This window comes from Pteropus alecto, unplaced genomic scaffold (assembly GCF_000325575.1).
Source record: "Pteropus alecto unplaced genomic scaffold, ASM32557v1 scaffold57, whole genome shotgun sequence".
NCBI classification, from domain to species: domain Eukaryota; kingdom Metazoa; phylum Chordata; class Mammalia; order Chiroptera; family Pteropodidae; genus Pteropus; species Pteropus alecto.
This window is the reverse complement of record NW_006442508.1, coordinates 1,805,477-1,827,623: the sequence shown is the minus strand read 5'-3', so window position 1 is coordinate 1,827,623 and position 22,147 is coordinate 1,805,477. Positions and strand designations below refer to the sequence as shown.

Here is a 22,147-nt window from a genome sequence, read left to right as displayed (position 1 = left end):
GAACTAGGAGACAAGTTTTCCTCTGGACCGAACCATTCTAGGTATTGGGGGAAAATCCTGACAGTTTTCCTTTAAAATTCCAACCCAAATGCTATGAATTAAAACTACAGACCTCAGCCTCTAGTGAGAACAAATGGGGTTGAACAGAGTCCAGTTTGCACCCTGAAAGCTGGGCTGTATCTGTGGTAGTGAAACTTTGAGTTTGATGAGCAAAACCAGCACAAGCCTTTCTGGTGTAAGATTTAAGAATGCGTAATCTTCCCGATGATATTTTATACTTCACAGAGGCAAATATAATGTTCTTTTGAGTATTCTTTTCTGCTGTTCTTGAATTATCCTACATTTTGCAGCTTGGCCATTTAATGGTGTTTGCAATTACTTTGAATTTAAGGGGGTAAGCTAATAAAAAATTGGTTTGATTTTCGATTTTTTTTTTAACTAATAAGAAAGATACCCTTTTATAAATATTGATGAAAAGATGAAAAGCCATCCTGGTTCTGATGGCACCAGTTATTTTCAAATTGTATTAAAGAGTCTGATGTGGTCCTGAACAAACAACAGAAAAAAATATTTTTGAGACTTATTTATTTTTCCATAACACTAGATACCAATAATGTGAAGACAAGAAAAAAATTTTCTTATTCATAATTTATATTACATGTTAGACCCACTTTTAGGGTTAAATCATGTACCACCACTCCAAATTTATATGTTGATGTCATAACCCTTCAACTCTCAGAATGTGGCCTTATTTGGAAATAGGATTGTTACAAATGTAGTTAAGGTGAAATCATACTGGAGTGGAGTGGGTCCCTAATCAGTATGACTTGTATCCTTATAAAAAGGGGAAATTTCAAAACAGACAAGCTCTTAATGAGAGTGTCATGTGAAGATGAAGTTACAGTTCAGGGAGATGCATCTACAAGCCAAAGAACACCAAAGATTGCTAGCAACCATCAGAAGCTAGCAGGGAGGCCTGGAACAGATTCTCCCTCACATCCAATAGAAGTAACCAATCTTGCCAACACCTTGATTCTGGACTTTTGGCCAACAGGATGGTGAGATGATTAATTTCTATTGTTTAAGCCATTAGTTTGTGGTACTTTGTTATGGAAGCCCTAGCAAACTAATACACCTACTTAGAAAGACATAATCATTATCAAGACCTACTTATTTTTAAAAGCAGATTCTTTGAGTTATCCCGAAGAGGAAAAAAGTTTGGTTCTTACCGTCAGTGCTTGGGGGACTGAATTTGGCTTCTTTATGTTGATCTCAATGCTATTGTTGTCTTGTTCCAACTCCATGGAGGACCCATGCACTCTGGCCACACCTTCAAACATCTGAGATTTGGTTAATGAGGGCGCAAGTATCGCTGTGGGACACTCTCTTTCCTTTTCCTCATCACCATGAACTGTTTTGCCATTCATGCTGACTTTCCCATCTACCTATAAAAATCAGAATGCAAAAAAAAAAAAAAAATATGCTATTCCCTAAAGAAAGATGAACAAAATAACACATTCAGAATCGTCTTAAAATATTATCATTTAATAATCATAGTCCAACAAAGAAGAAGCCTTTCATATGCTTCAATCAGTTTTAGAAATTAAGGCTCCTATAAATGCCATCTTTAGGGTCACCTTAAAAAGTAGTTGGCCTTCTTAGGCCACTTCACTTTAGATTACATTTCATGTTCACCTTATATAGGCTGTACTTTCATTTTAAAGTATAGAAAATCAAGGAATCTTGCATATAAATGCATGCTACATACTTGGGTTCCCATTATTTTTCATTTAAGTTCTGACTGTTGTTCCATAATTTTGAAGTTTTGTTTTTCTGGTTAGTATATAAATTAGGTGGAACCACCTCAGATGAGGAAATTTTACAGGTTATCCTAGAGGAAGTAGGAGGGAATGGGTCCTTATTTTTGATGCTATCATGGAAGGTCTGGAACCTGATGCTATACTATGTTACAGTAAATCTCTATTTCTAGTTAATTTTACAGTCCCAACTTTTTCAAGAAAAAAGGCTAAGCATATCAAGATATTTTTGTTTTGCATCCATGTCTAAGGAAGGTTATGAGAGCAAGAAAGGAGGAGCTGAGAGGGTGGTCAGTCTGGCTTATGAAAGGCATCTAGAAATCTCTGTCTTGTAGTCTGAGGCACTATATATAGAATGGTTATGAGAAGAAGCTCTGCAGTTAGACGCCTAAGATTGAGTCCTGGCTCCATCATACAATAGTTCTGTAATCTTCGAGCTCGGTTTCCTCATCTGCAAAATATATAGTAATAGCATCTCCCTGATATGGCAATTTTATGGATTAATATAGGTATAGAGTTTAGTACAGTACCTGGCTCATTTTTAAGTATCTAAATATTACTTATTATTATTGCTATGCCTTCTAAAATCTGTAATCCATAAGAAATTTAAATCACAACTGAGCACATACACATAAATATAACTGAAATTAGAGTTTCGCAAAATATTTACCTTTATTATGTGTAATGCACTAGGCTGTTTTTTTAATTGTATTCTAGTCTACTTCATTTTGTTCAAAATGATGCTTCCAAACCACTAAATTGATTTTATAACCTAGCAACAGGTGGCAGCTCTCAGTCTGGAAAACACTCCGTTAAACTATTTCACTTGATTTCCTTTACTCAATTATGTTGCACTGGGAATCGAAGCCTGTATTCTCTGCTTTGCCCCCGCCACACCAACACACACATCCCGTAGCTTATGTCCTGGCATTATCTGGTAACGTCTGTTGATTTATGTTTTATCTTGGACCATAAGTGTGTCCGCCACTCAGTGGTGGGGCTATGAATAGGGTTGATAGTCATCAAGGCCTACAATGAGTCAAGGGCTCATTGGTGGTTAAGAGTGAGCCCCAGCTCTAAAGGACCTCTACTCAAGCTCCTCACCACCCTTCATGAATGATCTTCCTGAGGCCTCTACAATGTTATGCCACAGTGGTCAGGAACTGGGTTTTCTCAGGGCCAAAGTCTTGCAATTAAGTCATTTATCTTAATTCTTTCGTTTAAATGATCATATTGTACTGTTTATATAAAAGAGGGGAAGTGGACATCTAGATTATCTGATCAGATGCCTTGGATGCCAACTTAAATAAATGTATTCCCTACCCCCGGTCTGAGTCACCTCAACATCAAACCTTCCTTCGTGAATGATGACAGCTCATCATGGGCCCGAGCTGAAGGAAAGTTATGCAGCACTTGGGTGGGCTGTCAAGCATGTATATCTGTGCGAACAAGAGTCTGCATGATGAATAGCTCATCTTCTCAGGAAAAAATTCATGTATTTATTCAATAAATATTTGCTTAGTGCCTACTGTGTCCTAGCCACCTATGCCAGGCTTTCAGGACAAAGCTGTGAACAACAAAGACACTGCCCCTGTCCTTCAAGGGACAAACATCTCAATTCAAGCAGACGAAACAGCCACATTTTTCTTTTGTTCTGCCAAAGCCTAAAGCACAGATTTAAAAGACACATTCAGTGTTATTTAAGTAAAGATCAGCAAGTGTGGTTTGGTTCCCTCTGAAATTCAACAGAAAGATACCTGGCATAACATCGCTCAATTAGTTTAGTAAAGCAAACTTTGATTACGGTCACATGCCTGCTAGTGACGAATTCCACCTCTGTCTACTATTACAAACTCATGTAGTATGCAGGGACAATGAGAACCGATATATATATTTTTTGTAGTCAATAGAGTTTAAAACAGAGAATGAGTGCCTCCTTATAATGTGAGGGAAAATACTGGAATTTGAGAAAGTGAAAAGATGTTTGGTTGTCATAGGTTCTTTGCTTCTGGAACATTATTTTACACATTCTTTGGTTAAAAAAACAACCTAGTTTCTTTCTACTTAAAAATATTTTAAAAATTTGTTTCATTTGAGCACCAAGAACATCCCATAATTCCATGTGTTCCTTGTATTATTACTCTTTTCAGCTCTAGCATCTTTTCGGATATAATGTCAATTACTTCCTAAAAGAGAGATAGCTGTATACATTTCTATGTAAACCAAAGGCAATTAAAATTTTATTTTAAGGAGTTTGCAGTAACAGCAGATTAATTGGAGATATGTAGGATGTTACTAAATTAGGTTTTGTGACCACCATATAGAGAGACCACGCCATTACATCAAATTAGAAAATAGACTTTGCTCACAGAAATGACACTACCATCAATCTCAGCGGAGCCCATGAATATTAACAGCAGGAACCGAGGGGAACCATCTAGCCCTTTACCATTTGCAAACCAAATCTTGGAGAGATACAAACTTTGCAATTGTAAATGTTAACACATTTTGCTTTTGTTTGCATTTTCTTTTGAAACCAAAAGAAAATAATTGTACTTCCATGAGACGAGATACTTCTTTTCATTGACTGCCTGGGGTTCAGTTTTAGTTCTACTCTTAAGGAACTTATCCTACCTTAAAGGTCTTCAGAACCTCTTGAGAGTTTTTGGGCTGGGAGTAAGGCTTGGGCGTCAGCATAGGCACTGCTTTGGGAGTGATAGTTTTGCTTGGAGACCCACTGCCTGCTGACATGCTTGTATCCAGAATGCTGGTATGAGCGATGGTGGTTTCCACAGTGGCAGTGAATTTGGGTGGAGGCAGTGACTGTTGTCGCAGGTATTTCATGGGGTTGGGGTCATTCAGGAAGGAGGATGTGTTTGGCTCTGTTGAATGGCTTCTTTCCAGGATTTTTGGCATTTCCAAGCGTTCAAGAACAGCCTCACTGATGGTGAATCTCTCTATGTACTGCTGAAGGATCCCCTCTGCCTCCTCCTGGGACTGTGCATTCTTATACGCCTCATGCAACTCCCTCTCTCTCCGCTCTCTAAAGGATGTGCACGGGAGAGACAAATAATAACAAAGTCAACAGTAGTCACAAAAATTGCAAAGAAGACCTTGGTAAAAATCAAGGTAGAGCTGAAGGGACAGCACAAGGAGGGTATAATATTGACGTCAGAGCTTTTGTGATAACCAACAAGTTTTAGAAAAAGTACATCTAGATAATATTGTACATTAAACAACAACAGAATGAACCTACTTTTCTTGAACAATTTCTCTGTAGGTTTTGATGCTTTTCCTTCGTTCACTTGTCCCATCCTCTCCAGCCAGTAACTTCTCCATCTTTTTCCTTTCTTCCTCTTTCTTGATTAAGTCCTGCGAAGCACTTCTTCTACGGCTCTTCCAACGAGCCAGGTCCTATGAGGGGTGGATTCGGTGTAGATAGAACATACTTTTTCAGACTTGCACATGATTTCATTTTTACTCTTCAGAGTTTTTTGAGCACTGACTGTGGGCAGGCACTATGCTAGGGCATTCCCACACAATCCAAGGTAAGTCTGTTTGGAAAAGGAATGAATGCCTCGAAGGCAGGAAGCCTTCGGCTATATCTACACTATCTACAGCAGGGCAGCGCATTTATTTAAACATGGCAATGTGAAATTTGCAATCATATTCCATGTCAGTTGCCAAATTTTAAAGTACTGCCTCACAGGGGATTATAAGAAAGTTCATTTCTTGCTATTTATGATCTCTGTATTGTGAATGGACTTGCTGACAATACAATGGTAGGAATTAATCAAAGACCTACATGATGTTCTCAGGGAAGGACAAAAAGGCAGAAAAAATTGGCTTTGGGGTCTTATAGAACCAATGATTCTATATGTATTAATTCTTCTGATTCTTACAACAATCTCACCACAAATCCTACAGTCAGTTGCAGCATAATGACGAAGTGAGGATCCTGGAGTCAGGTGGGTGAAATTTCAGCTGTGGGAAATAATCCTAGCTCTCTCTCTTCCATGCTTTGGAATCTCAGGCCTCTGTACCTCAGTTTCCTTATCTCTAAAATAGGGATGATAATAACTCCTACTCTTACAAGCCTGTTGTGGGGGTTAAATGAGAATATATATAAGTTGCCAGACACATAGTAACTGCTCAATATATTGTAGACATAAATATTACTACATTTCGTTGACTGTGAAGTTAACTTTTTTTAACATTTATTTTTTAATTTAACTTTTATAGTTTTTAAAAATTTCTAATTAATTAATTAATTAATTTTATGGTGACATTGGTTAATAAAATCCAATAAGTTTCAGCTATACACCTTAACGGTAAGGCATATATATATATTTACACTGTGTTCACCTCCCATAGTTAGATTTCTTTCTATCAGCACATATTTGAATCCCTTTACCCCGTCTACCTCCCTCTCCCCCCATCAGAAATTAACTTTTTTGACTAATGGTAAAGTTTGCAATAGCCATCTCAGAGTGCTCTGTGAGGATTAAATGAAATAATCCACTCTCCCACCTCTCCTGCCTACTGCCAAGCTCTTCCCCTGACCTGGCTCTTTGCTCTCAGTACAAAGGAAACCTCGAGGCTCTTGTCAGGCTCTGAAGCCTTCCTTCCCTGGTTCTAATCCTGGCTCTCTCACTGACTAACTGTGTGACTTTGGGCAAGTTACTTAGCTGGTCTGGGACTCATCTGTGGAACTGAGGATGATAACAGTTGCTAGCTCATTGAGTCACTAAGAGGATTAAAGCATTACAAGCAAGGCACTTAGAACAGTGCCTGTCACTGGTATGCTTTCAATACCAGCAATTATTGTCATCATCATCATCAATTTCAAACACATAATCTCGAAAGACACAGTGCATTTTTACTTCCCATGGCAGTGGCTTACCTTCAGTTCCCCTCTCTTTTGTGGCCAAGCGTCTAGCAAGGGTACTTGCCTGTGTCACTCACACCTCACTCTCCATGTTTCTATTAACCTGCCTTTAATTCCCACATTTATTGTGTCACTGTTTGAAATCCTCCAGGGGCTCCCTCCCCCTGCATGGCTTTCAAGTCCAATCCACCCACCCCACCTGATTTTCTGCTCCAAAGGGCCTCTAACCCTTCATGCTAGGTAGCCTCCCCACTGTTGCCCGTGGCCTTGGTGGGCACTCACATCTTGCCATTTGTCGTCCTCTTCCCGCAGCTGGTTATTTATCAGCTGCAGCTGCTCCTGGCGGGCCCTGCTGTGCGGCTGCACTGTGGCTTCCTCTTCACACCGCATGTCAAACATACTCGTGCTCCTGAGTGCACACAGAGCAGAGAAAAATGGACCGGGATCAGAACCCGCACGAATCCGCGCGTTCTGGAACGTTCTGCCGCGTGAGGGCGCCACCGCGTTTGGAAAACCGTCCCTTCTCCCTCAATAATTTAAGACAGCTGCGTGATCGCAGTCTGTTCCGTCAGCCAGTAGCGAGCATGCCAGCACCCCCACCTCTTCTTTTACAGCAAAAGCCCAAATGTGACCATCTTTGTCTTCAGTGGTGGCTGCATCAGGTCAATATAATTTTTTATGTAGATGACAAAATATGCTTTAATAAGAGCTAGGAAAAGGTATATGAAGCTCTGGGCTCCTATCATTTGGAAATGCATTAGAAAATAAGAGAACTAAAAGATATAACGTGGGGAGAATTTGTGGAGGAGGGTGGCGTTCCATAAAATGAAACACTATTACAGTAAATGCTCTTTTGTGTAAAAGACTTGGCTTAAATGCTTTCTACATTGAGGCAATTTCTTCATTTTCAAAAAAATCATATGGCCTTAAAGCCGCATTGTACTATTTTCTGAATTTTGGAAGCATGTAACAACTATGCATTAGTGATACATGTTTGATGTGGTTCTTTCTATTTCCTGTGAAATTATCTATAAATCAATAGTGCAGTTCTTGGTATCTTGGAATCAAGAAAATAAGGTAGTTTATAGTAAGATTAAGGGATATATAAATCAGTATATTTTTTGTATCCTAATACTCTCACAATCATTTTACTTTATTTTTGTCAGGTTAGCTCTAAATTTATTCTTTTAAAAGAAAAAATATAGGGAAAACGATTTTTAAAAGCCCTCAAGCTGTACATTAATTGATATATTCTATAGAAGCTTATTAAATAGTGGGCAAGACCATAGGGCCTTTTCTATGATGCTTACTTAGACCTTTGTTACAACAAAAGTTGAATCATCAAGATGAAAGCAGAAATGAAAACCAAAGCAAAATCTTCCCTTTTTTTTCCTCTCACAGAAACAATGAACTCTGAGACCAAGTGGGTTATACAGTCCCAAAATGAAGAAATGGAGGGCCTTTTAAAGTTCACCTCTAAGAAGAGAAGACTGTGATAGTCCATTTTTGAAGCCAGTTTAACACAAAAAGAAAAGCCATGCACTTAGACACCACCTAACTCCAGACATCGATGATGTCCATAATAGTTATTGCCATGGCCAGACAATGAACAATAGCAGCATCACTGGATGCTAGTGGGTTATTTAGCAGGCAGCTCTCTGGAAGGAAAATGACCTCCAAGGCAGTGGCTGCTCATCTTCATTTCAGACCACTCAAATGAATTTGCAAGGGTGCGTAGGTGCCTCTCACGTCTCTCTAGATGTTGGACAATTTAAGTCTGACCTAAGAGAGCTGAAATTGAAGACTGTACTTGTAATCTCTTCCCCAAGAATATCGATAATCTGACTGCACGGAAGGACTTTTATCTGAGGCTTCTCCTCTTAGCTCAGATATGACAAACCACTGTGTGAAGCTGCCTTCACATACTCAGTAGATGTTAATTGTGGCAGCTGTGTCTTCCTGAAAGCTAAACTGTAGTCCTCAAGAGGCAGGAGGGGCTGTCATTTTTCACTTATTTTATACTATTTATTAATGTTGTTTAGGAAAGATTTAGGAATTCGCAGAGTTAGGTAGAAAAGTCTAACCCATGTTTTTTAAACTTCATGGATCAAAATTCCCTTAAGTAGGCTTTCCAGAAAGAAAATGAAATTCATCCCAGTCCTCAGAGTTAAAAAAAAAAAAAATCTTACCTTTAAATTTATTCAATTCAGTCAGTTCATCTTTTAAGGCAATTCGCAGTCTTTGCGAAGATCTTAGAAGATATAAACCTCTCTGAGCTGGGACTCTCTCACAAATCACTCAGTAGTTAGCCAATTGTTGGAGAGAAAGTCTTTTCTTTCTACTTTGCCATCTATAGTTTCTAAAGAGCAGAATATTGGTGTAGGCTACAGTGGCTGGCCATATAGTCGGGTCTTATTCTGGGACCCCAGGAAGAAAATAGCAGGCTTCTCCAGGATTGAGAATAGGTTATCTCACTCCACCGGCATGGAGAGGGCAGGAGCAAGGCCTTCAGAGCCGCCTTCTTCTGTCCTGGGTTCCTATTTGTTCCCACCATGAAGTTCTAATTACCTCAGCCCAAATGTAGCCAAAAGCTGGTTAGTGAAATAAAAAGAGAAACTCTTATTTGCTCTCTCTCATATCAGGAAGTACTATTTTTTCCCAGAGTTGTATTTTTTTTTTTAAGAAATATAAGAAAATTGACCAAAAAAGAAATAAAATTATGAGCAATACCTTTACACCATTTCAAAAAAAGGAACTAAGCAACTTGAAAATTGATAATACTAGACAGAAAATGGGCTGAGTCACCCAATCAGAAAATGCTCTCTAATTCAGAGGTTGGACTCAACCTCCAAAATGGGGTGTGTGTCTAGGGATGAGGTAGGGGATCCTAGAGAAGTCCAGATTCCAAAATGTGAATTTGACTTCCACTAAACCTGTGCTTTTCAGCACAATAAGCTCTGCCCTTGGGCTACTGAGACAAGGGACACTGGCTGCAGAGCCCAGGAGTCTCTCTCTTGGTGATGGGTTGGCATGTTTGAGGGCCAGCATTAATTTACCTCAAGGGGCACCTGGAAATCATTTCTGGGCCAAGTCTAAGGTAAGGGAATTAAGAATAAAATGGCCTATGGCTCTCACAGGCTCTGTTGGTGGGGAGAGTGTTGGGAGAGAAGGAGTGTGGAAACAAAGACGAGGGCAAGAAGGTGAAACTAAATCTACGGAAACATTCTTGGCTTGCCAGGAGGCGGAAATTTCTGTTTGCCTGTGTGGTAGGTCTACCCCTGACCTGCATTTTCCTTAAAGGGCACATCTTTTTTTGATTGGGATGTATTTTAAGAATGTGTCAATTATAAATAAATAGAGTCTGTGCCAATATTTGCCCTGAAAGATTTGAAAAAAGGGAGATGGTAAGAGAATAAACTAAATGTATTATGAATTTCTATTTAAAAAATAAACTTCCAGTATAAACTTTTCATTTTTTTCCCCACATGGTTTCCTGTAAATTGTATCTACTCCAAGAAGGAAATTTGGGCTTTTGATATTCCTAGCTAAGATGCCTGGAAAAGAAGCTCCTTTTACCCTTCTTATTCCATAAGGCTGCTTTCTGTAAATTTAGAGGTGAGACAGGAGTCCCCAGCCTCCACTCCTTAAAAAAAATCGTTAACTTCTCCTGGGGGTAAGCTTTCATATCCAGGTATAGGCAAAGTCTGAAAGCTCTTTAATAAAGCTCTTTTCTTTCAACTTTTAGGGTTTCCCAGAGATCCATCTTAGGCAAATTACCTAGAGGCTTCGCATTGATGAAGAATAAATCTATTCTATCAAAATATTTTTGCTAACCAAATCAAAGTAGTGTTTTGCCTATCAATCTTATGTAATCCTCTTTTCAATGAATGCTAAATATTGCCACTACAGATTTTAAAAGCAATAATTACCAGGGCTCAATTTTATAGACTACTTAACTCTGTGCAGTTAGTTAAGCTCGTGCACAAGTTGGTTTTGGTTTTAGAAATGAATGTTCTGTATGTCAGGCTACAAAACAATCAGAGATTGCGCATTGGAAAGTGATATCCTTGGTGCTAGAGTCAGACTGCTTAGAGCTAAGACCAACTAAGCTGACTTCTTGAACATAGACATGGAAAAAGCACAATTTGAAAACTGAAGTTTTTGCTAGCTCTCATTGTCACTGGTGGAGACAATATTTGTGTGTTCTACACTCCTCTTTAGAATCCTCATTATATGACTTGGAACTATGGCTCAGAACAGGAAGATGGAGAAAGAATGCTGGTGCTCACTCTTCTGATGGCCCGGACTCCCACGAGGCCACGAAATGCCGCTCACAGAGAAGAGACATCAAGCTAAGCAGGCAACTGATATTGGAACTGGATATTAATCATGTTTCTTAAAAATCAAATTACTCAAATCTGAGGAAGCTAGTGTTCAGCTAAGAAAACTTTTGCATTGGATATTTGTTTCGGAATACTGTGTGTGGAAAATTCATTTTCGAAATGGAGTTATTAATGTGGTAACAAATGGGAGGGTGTGGATTCTTCTCAAATTTAGAGGTGAGGTGGGGGATGGAGAATGAGTCTCTGAGAAGATTAGAAACCAAGTAGCAGAGAGGGGAAGCCCAAGTCCTGTTTTACATCTTGACCCCTTGCTATGCCACAGAACTTGACCAAAACCCAATGTTTCGGTCTCAAGCGTCCCATAGTTTATGTTGCTCCAACCTAGGAGGAACTTGGGCTTCTGAATCTATAATTAGTGGTTTAGGATTTATTTTCTTAGCTTAAAATATGTGACTATGAGAATGACTGCTTCTTTGTTAACTCCAAGCCCTAACATATCAAGGATTAAATGCAAAAAGCAGAATACCTTTTTAATAATTCTGTGGTTCAAAAGGGATACCAACATTCAAATGGTAACGAGAACAACTTAAACATGCCCCATCTATGAAAAGCAAATGTTAAGTTTTAAGCAGCAGCTGCATATTAGAATCATGCTTCAGTTGCTTTTTCATTCATCTCTGCTGCACAGAACATATGTTCTGCATTCCAACTTCAAGTGCTTTTCTGAGGCTGCACAAGTCAGTTAGCTGTTCAGTTCACTGTTGCATCCATTGCATATCCATTAGTGGTAAGTATTGAAGGCATGCAGTTTAGGCTATAGTAATTAATGTATTCCTATGAATACAAGACAACTTACTCTGCGTCATCAGACACAGGAGTTCTCGGACCGTATCTATAAGACCAAATACAAAATTAGACGATTGGCAAGATGGAAGGTTAATGCTGTAACCAAGCTGAAAAGAAAAACTGCCAGTGAACTGTATGTGTACCAAACCTGTTTTGCTGATCATACTGGAAGAGAAGTGTCATTGTAAATTAGCAATATTCGTTAAATGCTCAAAGTGAAATAAAAGTCTTGACAGTTCCGAAGAATGCAAAATTTGTATTAAAATGCAGAGGAGAAATGAAAATAATCCCCACACTACCCACAAAAAAAGAATCTTCAACATAAACAGGAAAAGACTTTAGTGCAACCCACAATGTTTAGAGAAAGCAGCTTATAAACACCCAAACCTGTATTATGGTTGTTCACAAACAGCTAACCCATTCATGCCTTTACACTCAGCTGTAATGGGCTGTCATGGACACTCAACATGGAAGCACGCACTTACTGACCCTTTCCCTGATGTGTTAATGCATTTGCACAATGACATCAAAGAGCATTTCTGCAGCTTTCTAAAAGCAAACCAGAACTCCAACCAGAACCCCAATCAGTGCCTTCCTCATGCATTTGACAAAAACCACAATTCCTAGAAAACTGGCAGCCTTAATCCAAACCAGATTTGGATATTCTATCACTTGAAAAACAAGTTTTTTACACTCTTTTATATTCTTCTGATTATTTTGATCTACAAAGTTGTACCCGCTACGATATAGGCACAAGTTTTAATGGGTCTGATAGAGCAAAGAAAAAGGTCAAGTCAGAAAAAAAAAGGAGAATATTATAAGGGCATTATTTTAAACACATCTTTAAAAGCAGCTCCCACAAATGACTGTCTCCTCAGCAAAGGGGAATTTTAAGAAAAGGTTCTTTCCTGTGTTCTGAAATGCTGTTCATTTCTGTACTCTGAAAAGAAAAAAAAAGTTCTGCTTTCAGTTTCTAATAAATTAAATTTGGGGGTTTTTTTAGCAGAAATTATCTGATCCCATGTTTAGTTTCATAAGTTTACTATAGGGAAAAGAGTCATTTCTAAAGGGTTTTTCCTATATAATCTTAGAAAAAAACACCCCAGAATGCATGAGTGTACACACCCCTACACCTTTCTCTCTTATGCTTTTGTTATTCTGAAAGTTTGCATTTATTAATAATTAGTTTTATTCACAGTGAAGTCAACCACACCAGTGCAAAATCCAAAATCTCTGCTGAAATGGCAAAAACAAACAGACAAACAAAACAACAACAGCAACGACAACGACAAGGAAAGGGTTTGTGGATGTTTCTCTTCTGGCAGTAAGACTCTTTTTTTTGTTTCTCTAGGAGATGGTTTCATAAGGTGTTAAAGTTTAACTTAATACACCCAATTTTCTAAAAACACCACTACATTGAAGCAGATGGCCAGTGGATTCCTGCATATTGAGAGAGTGCATAAGCGGCATTCATGCTGAAGATTTGATATATGCTTCCCAGTTAATTAATAGGCCTACTGGAATGGATTTATTCATATATAGTGTTTTCTAAATTATCTATGAAGGGGAGCTGAGAAGTTATTCCTAATGAATGATTAACCTAGAAATAACAAATTAATAGTTGGTGTTTTTGTCTCTATTTAAATATTTTTGTTAATGATTGAGTGAAGAGTGACATACATAAAGTATATGTAGCATACACATACACCTCAATGAATTTTCACAAACCAAACACACGCATAGATTAGTGCTAAGTGTTTTGTACTCTATAAACTGACCCATATAATGTGTACTCTTTTGAGTTTGGCTTTAAGACATTTTGTTTGAGGTTCAACTATGTTGTTGCACGTAGGATATATTTAAATTCACAATGCTTCTACACAAAATACAGCATTTTGTGGACATCACTGCCAACAAATGTAGATTTACTCTAAAACGTTAAGATCCATTAGGGTAGGAATTTTTCTGAGGTTCACTGAATAGTGACCAGACTAGGCCCTCAGTAAGTATTTATTGAGTACTTACTGGATGGTCTGAAAATTGAGGAGCGGTGGGGGAAGCACAGTTTCTGAAGGTAAACTTCATTTATCCCTTTTATACACTTAAAGATTTAAGAAATTTCCTTGCAGACTAATTTATTAGCTTTAGGGGCGCATCGATTTAAGCAGAACTGTCTTTGCTGTTAAGAAGATAATTAGAGCTTGGACTTCGAATGGGTTTCCCAGTTGTCCTATGGGAAATCAAAAAGTAAATTGGCATTTATGTAACTCCCAGCACTAATAAAGCACTTCAGGATCAATAATTAGCTGGTTATATATTTCCATACTGTGAACTAGCTTCATTTGAAGTGAGGGGAAAAGTGGGTTTACTGCTCATTTAAGATTCTCTCCTAACACCTAGCACATGTTTTATACATAGTAATTACTCAATGAATACTTTCTGAAAGGACAATAAATTCCAAAGGTGTGTGCTTGCTCTATTTCTCAACTGTGTCATACAGTGAATCTGACTATAACTCCTTATGCTCAAACTAGCTATTCATTCTCACATGAATATTAAGAGGACTCTTTCTGGATCATAAATGGAGGGATAGATAGAAGTGACAGGGAATTCATCAGACTTCCACAGTTTCCTTAGCAACTTGTGTAAACAACAAGTTGGAGTGGGACAGTGGCTTTCCATTCAGACAGAGCTGGATTTGAATCTTGGATCTGTAATCACGAGCTGTGTGGATGTAGACCTCAGGTTCCAAACTGCAAAATGCAGGTGAAAATTTTTACTCTCAAAGTTTGTATGAGGAGTAAGTAAGTGGGAAAGCACCTAGAATGTATCTAGTAGGCAGCTGTAGGCCTCACTTCCTTTTTTCCTTTCGTTCTAACTTGCTTTACAGTAGCCCTAGCCCACTGATCCAGGGCCAAACTACAGCAGGGCATCTGAACTGACTGATTCTGGTAGACCATCCAGACCAGTTAGTCCTTCCTTCTGTCACTAGCCAGCCTGAACAAATCCCAACCATCTGATGTCCAGGTGTGATCCATTCACTTAAGTTTTCTCTACACCAGGCTTCCCATTTGTGAAACAGAGTTAACAATTTGATCTGCTTGTGAATTCCCAGGAGAAGGCGAGCTGGAGGGAGCAGACACACCTTGAAAGGGCTACAGAGCACGCTATGGCTCTAAAGCAGAGTATGAATATTACCCTTACTCCCTGAAACTGGTGTTATAGAAAGGCTCTACTGCAGTATTATTATTATGATTCAGAAGAACGTAAAGCAGATTAAATCCAGATGATAAAGATGGCTAGGATATTAATTTTAAAATCTGAGAGTTACTTAAGATTCTCCTTGCTCTCCACTCTGCCTGCCCTCTGTTCACTACCATCAAGATCCTTTGTGAAGCAGAACTGCATCACTTATTGTTTTACAGTAGATCTTGCAATTATGCAAAAGCACTCCCCACTCCTCTGCCCTAGACTGATCATGCAGACCACACTATTAACAAAAATATATCACTCATCAAATTACAACAGAGGCATCAACATATAGGGCCTTAAACCACACCATGAAACCCAAGATTTATAATTTCCCTAATTCTTTACTTTAAATCAAGTCACCGTACAGAACAGAAATTCTACCTCTAGGAAACACGGTTCACTAATGTTGAAATTAAATTAAATTACACGTTTTATAAGTGGTATACATGTTCTTTGGACTGGATGTCCCTCCTAGAATCAAAGTCAGGTCAAAAAGAAGTTCAACCCCTTTATTCAAAGGCTTCCATGTGAGCTAGAAGAAAAAAAAGAGTTTCCTATTTAGGCTGCCTACAAGATGAGAGTCAGAGAGAATGTTTAACAAGAAAATCCATCAACTGATCTACTCTTTCCACACCTGCTTATGTGCAAAAAGAGAAAATAAATTCTTGGCACACTGGGCCAATTTTTATCATTCCATTTTTGTAAGCAATAGCAGGTAAGTGGCACTGATGTACTATAATGCATTAATAACATATTCAAAACATGCGTCAGGGTTTAGACTGGAGAAACAAAGTCATAAGGGCATAGGATAATCTTCTAACCTCTTATCTTTCATCAGTGGACCCTTGGAAGCTTCTTCCACATCTCGTTGCTTTGCAAATGGGACTGGAAGGAACTGGTTTGGGTTGGATCCAATGTGTCTAAGAGACATCCCAGTTCTCCTGGCCATCATGTCATCTTTTTGTGAATCATACAACTTCCTTTGGCTTTTCAGTCCACTGCTACTCCAGGCAGCAGCTGTCATCTTCTCCAAGCTCTCTTCTTTCCCCAAAGCCTCCCATTTAGAGGCCAGAGGACATGAACTAGGGGAACATTTAGTCCACCTAGTCAAAGTCCACTTATTGCTAAAGATATTTTCAGTAGTACTACACACTTGGCGTTAACTCAAGACAGAAGGAGCCAATGTCCATAGAGGCAGCAGCACACACAGCAACTGAGTATTAATACCATGGACCTCCATCATGCAACTGGTACTCACATGGGAAGGGATTTCCCTTTCTGGTTTTCATGATTTCTGGGAATGAAATTTGGCCAGCATCCAACCACATGCAAAGGCTAAAAGCTCTACCCAGAGGGGGCACTGAAAGCAGAACTTTAACACTGGGACGGGCGCATTCCTTTAAGTGACTTAACTCCACACCACATCAGTCACCAAAGTGCATACTGTGGCTCTAAGCTGCTTTTTGGGAAGACAACAGCCATACACAGCAGAGGTAGAACACCCTGGAAAGCAGGCAAGGTGCTCACAGTGGCTGGCCACTCTCCTTCGATCTTTCAGCCTTTGGCGGCCTCTCAGAATCAATTTGAGTGACTACTTCTTTCTCTTCTTTGCCATTCTCTGGCAGCTGTTTGGAAGTGACTAAAGCCAGACAGGACAGCTTTACTACTAGGAAAGAATTCACACCAGAGGCCTTTACCTCACCTGCCATCTTTCACCTGTTGGGGAGGGAGGAAACGTTGCTCCTCACCTTCCTCTGTCCTCTTTGAGCACGCGCCCGAACTGCAGACATGTTCCTCCTGAGACTCTAGCACGGAAGTCAGCTGCGAGACACTTTGGCAATTGTCATCTATGCCAGAACTCACTATTCTGTTGATAATCAATTAGCATTGGTGTCAAGAGAGAAGAGGAAAAAGAGTTATGAAAGGAGACAACTAAAGTGGTAGAAGCTTAAAGATTAAGAGAGTTCAGTTGCTCTCATTCCAGAAGCCAGTTAGTAGGGGTGACATATTCGGACTGAGATAATGCAATGTGAACCCTGGCAAGGGCCTGAGAAAAGTCAAAGAAAGCTGGCATGACCATCACCATGGGACTGAATGATGGCCCCCTCAGTATTCAAGGATTCAAGGATGCATTTCTCATTAATTACTCCCATCTCTTCCATCCTAGGTCCCCATCAGCCTCTGAAAGCCCAACTGTGTATTTCTGGTATACTAGGGTTATTTCTACCTATAGTCTGCTCTTCTTTGTGGTATTACCCACAGTATAGAACCAAAGAAACCCCTCTGTATGTCACAGACCATCTACAATTTCGTTTGGGTTTCAAAGGAGAATATCGTGAGCGTTTCCTTCTGTCATGGAGAGCTTCGCTTTGCTCCTGCCATGCAGGTGGAATAGAGGTTCACAGGAGAATCCAGTCTCATCAATGTCCTCTACCTACTTGATGGAAGAGAGACTGGCCCACAGAACTGAATCCCCAAAAGAGAGCTTGAGAATTTAAACCTAAAAGGCCTCCAGAGAAGATGAGAACTGGTGACAGGCCTATAAGGACTTTTCCCAGGTCATCCCTCACCAATTTGGATGGTGATTCATCCAAGGAAACTCTTGACTCATTGGAACCCCCAAGAGAGAAGTCTTTTTTCCACTCAAGATTTCACTCAAGATTAAGAGGGAGGAGAACGTAACTTTTTGTGTGTCTACTTAGATGTCCAAATTTTAACTTATGATATTAATAACCATCTTTTCCTCCCTTTGTGGGATAGGAAAGAGAGAAGTTATAGGTAAACCTGATTTTTATCAAATATCTTTGGAAGAAACACCAGAGATATCATTAAAATATTCCACCTAGTTCATTCAGTATTTCCAACTAATAAAATAGTGCTTAACGCAGCTGAAGGAAAAGGATCACTTGCCAAGATTACTGGAACTCCCAAGTAATAATTCTGGTGACAACAGAATCAAAATGGATGCTTGCCACTTAACTTCATACACATGCTTCCCCTAAGGGGGACATGTTAACATTACTTTTCTGCTAACCAGCAAAAGAGCCTGTTGAAACCATGTCATCTCTGGAGGTTTCTTTAGTGTGCTTCGGCAAACTCTTTAAAAGCAGCAGTGACTCCCATGCAGATCTTCTTGCACATGTTTGGTGAAAAATACCTGCAGTCATTTTGTGGATTAAGCATTTGGTCCTCCTCTAAACTGGACGCGGCCGCTGAGGCAGAGGACACAGAGTAAGTTTGAATCTTGCTGCTATGGCTGATGACTTCTTCTACATCCTCCCTAGGCCCAGCTTTGCCAATGCTGAGCCGCTTCCATTTCTGCTGATCTATCTCTGTCACTGGTCCAAAGTGCACAAACTTTTGCCTAGGGCCAGAAGGTTTCTTATAGGCCCTTGCTTTGCGGCTGGCAAAGTCATCACGGATGGCAGTTTCTGCTTTAATTTCTGGTGAAGGCTCAGGGGCACAGATGTGCTCAACATCTCCATCCCTAGTCAGAACCAGAAATAAGTTCCAAAGGTTTCTAAGGCAAGTACAAATCAACAAGAGGCATTTTTTAAAATACTAGATATATAAAAAATACTTCTATGGCTAGAGCAGAACTGCTTTCCCATTAATCAATCGAATGAAAATGATTACTGTCTTGCCTAGGTGCTTTAAATTTCCATAGCTTTCAAGACATGACTTCCAACATCACAAATGATGAAAATCTTAGGTACAATGAAATAATTTAAATTATTTAAAAATCAAGTTTAAATTCCTTACAGTAAACATGCCTATTAAAATAACCATTCACAATAAGTTGGTTGAATTAAAGAGGTTTTCCGTCCATGTGGCTTGTAACTTTTAGTATTAATAAGTTTCCACTCATGAAGAATATACTCTGTCTTTGAGGGGCATTTTTTCTGGCCATGAAAATAAAAAATGATAGAAGAATAAGCTTTTGATTCCTTCAGTTACATAACACCACTACCAGGGAAAAACCAATGGAAAACATGACACACCTCGTCTTTCCTGATACCTTCAGTCTCTCCCACGTCTCCAAGTCAGCTTCTGTTATGTTGCAGACGGTGACAAAGCTTGGAGCCTCACGATGAGGGGCTAGGCGGCCCTGAATTCTCCGCTGCGCCAGGTCATCTTTGTAAATATCTGGCACCTTCCTGAGTCTCTCTTCCTCAGGTGCACTCTCCTGAGCCCTCATAATACAGGTCACCATTGACTTCACATCTTCTGTTGGGCCCTGGTTTCTGTCAGTTTGATTCAGACCCCCACATCATGGGAAAAATCAGGTTCAGGGAAGGGGAGCAGACAAACAGAATGTCAAGCATAGTAATCCAGAGGCTGAGGACAGAATGCAATGATGGAAGCACCTTTCCCTTTCTCAAAAAATATGCAGTCAATTAGAGCCCTGATTACTTTTGTCTATGTTACCCTTTTGACACTGTAATGAGAAGGAGTTTTTTCCACCAGATGACAGTTTCTAATTTAGGAAGAGAAGCCAGGGCTCCCTGAAAGCCGTTAAGAATGGTAATGAGATTTTGGTTTGATGGTAACAATGCCCAATTCCCACACTATTCAGGTTACTATAATGAATTCAAGTTTTCTGATTGAATCCCTGAGCCCTCTTGGAAGGTCTTTTATTGCACCAGTAAAACGTTAGTAACAAGCTCTGCCTGATCCAAATTCTAGGATTAGTTTGGAGATAGCTGGAATGTTATTCACATACTAAAACATCTCAACCATAAACCCACAACTGCCAGAAAGTACGTTTAAGTCAATCCCGAACAGAAAGTTTCAATGTTCAAATTCAGTCTCTACTTCCTGATAGCATTAGGTGGAATTGGCTAGTGTAAACTTGAAGAACAAACAGAGTATATCCTCTTTTCCTGGATCCACAGAGTCAATGCCCATTTGTTTCTTGTGTTAATAACTATTTACCTTTATCGATGTTAAAACTGATATTTTCAATTGTTCTACTAAGCAGTGACTGTTAGATAGCTAATGTTGACAATGTTGCAATTTAAACCAAAGCTGTGGCATCTATATGTATAAACATTCTATCACATTAAATGTCAATTTCTAATTAAATATTCTCCTTGAGATACAAAGTCTCAAAAATATACATAAATAGGGCTGTTTTTTTTCCAAAATATATCATCCAAGCCAGAAAACCAAGAGGTATTCTTTTGTTACCTAGATGACTTTGTGTATTTGCAGAGCCTATGCAAATAAAAAAGCTGCAGAATTTTCTTTTAGTTTGGGGAAAGGGATCAAGGAAGGGCATAGCAACGGGACACTAGGGAGCCGTCTTTTTTTTCCCATCAGTTTTCTGATGTTCTCTAGAGAGATCATGGGCTGTCCCAGACCCAGAACTGTGTCTCCAAACAGAGTCAGGTGACAATGACAAATGAAGCTGGAAATATCAGAAATTAAAATTGCATGCAGGAGAAATGAAAAAGGGAGATACAAAAGATACTCCTTTTCCTAACTCAAGTTGCTGATCTCCATCAATATGTCTTGATGCTAGCCTGTTATCCAGAAGTCTTTGTTTCACTTACAACAACTGATCCCTCCCACAAGGGCCTCTTAGAATGGTTTGTTACAAGGCATGCCAATAAGCACCACAAAGACCGAGCCTCCTAAAGCTATAATGTGTCCTACAAAAACACTCGTGCCAGGACTTTTGTGCTCTAATCCCTGTTCTACATCCAGGAATATTTCGTGTGTTTTATGCCTGGTAATTCATAAAACAAAACAATAAAAACACAAACTACTCCACTGAGCTCAATGACTGCCCAAAGAACCATTTTCATTGTGTAAAACACAGCTGAGATATTTATATTCTTAGTTTAATAGTTACAAACCTCTTAAGTGATAGGTAAAAAGATGACAATTAAATAATGAAGATATAAACTCTGATTATGATATAAGAAAAAATACAAAAATGATCAACTTTGCATGATGAAATTTAGCAAGCTAACACCTTAAATGAAATCACATCCCTCTCAGGATAAAAGTCACTGGCCAAATCTCATTTTACTACAATTTCCCTTTCCCAAATTAAGAGGATGGGGGAAAAGATAGGAGAAGGAAACATTTAAAAACAATTTCCATGATAGAACAAATAGAAGTGTCTTATATGTCTGAGAAGTCTTTTTAATGAAAAATATCGATTATCTAATACCTAGGTGATCTTGATGGTGTGGGGGGAAGAAAGAGCAGGCCTCATTTTATTCCCTTCCAATATCTGCAAGCAATGGGTAAGAGAAGAACTTATAGCTAAGGAATATCTATGTTTTCTGCCTCTTATGAATGGACTGGAGCAGCCTTGAGAGGTGGCTATTCCTTGATAGGCAATGGCACATATTTGTGCCAATAATGCCAATCTATGACACCAGCATCCATTTGTAGTGAAGTGCCCAAATATGGCATATCAAAGTTTATTTGGGAAATTCAGCCCTATTTTGGACATGGCCTTTCTACTCTCTGCCTAGGTATTCGAGGAGATTGGTTATCTGGAGTTCCACTTCAAAATAAACCACAATTCCCAATTATATGTATTGGGGCAGGAAAGAGAAGAATAAGGCGGGGGATATGAGACAAATCACCTTCACTTAATTATGTCCCCTCTCTCTTTTGTGCGCACACACACAAACACACAGAGTGCACACCTTTTATATTCTAGGCTTTTCTTTTCTGAGATTTTCTTTGAGAGTTGTTTGCTGCTATCTGATTTCTCTGCTTCTTTTTTTCGGTAAGGCCCATAGAGGAGTTGACTCAGTGGCACCACTGGCTTGGTCTGGTTCATCCTTGTTCTCCTTGCAGCAAAGTCATCTTTTTCAAGATCAGGCAGTCGACATGCAACTTCATCTTCTGACTCTGAATCTTTGCTATGTTGGTAGGTCAGGAAAGGGTTTTCTTTGCGAAGGATAATATCGCGAACGGCTTCTTTCTCATCACTTAATTGCTTTTGACTGACAGAGCAAAGTTAAATGGAATTCCAC

At 39.2% G+C, this 22,147-nt stretch overlaps 1 protein-coding gene across 17 annotated transcripts in view; it reads right to left on the bottom strand.

Moving 5' to 3' along the window:
- The window catches only part of LIMCH1 (LIM and calponin homology domains 1), a 336,436-nt gene that overhangs the window by 51,700 nt on the left and 262,589 nt on the right, over positions 1-22,147 (bottom strand). For 11 of the 17 annotated variants that reach the window (XM_015597532.2, XM_015597537.2, XM_006922457.3 and 8 more), the window contains 5 exons: positions 11,905-11,940; positions 6,988-7,114; positions 5,074-5,231; positions 4,452-4,860; positions 1,230-1,445 (listed from right to left, as the gene is read on the bottom strand). In XM_015597532.2, coding sequence (XP_015453018.2) covers positions 1,230-1,445; positions 4,452-4,860; positions 5,074-5,231; positions 6,988-7,114; positions 11,905-11,940 — 946 coding nt within the window. Of the gene's footprint in view, positions 1-1,229; positions 1,446-4,451; positions 4,861-5,073; positions 5,232-6,987; positions 7,115-11,904; positions 11,941-15,967; positions 16,229-16,673; positions 16,786-16,894; positions 17,014-18,303; positions 18,634-19,147; positions 19,391-21,814; positions 22,118-22,147 lie in introns of all 17 variants that reach the window. The other 6 variants (XM_015597538.2, XM_015597535.2, XM_015597541.1 and 3 more) reach the window with 3 other exon arrangements.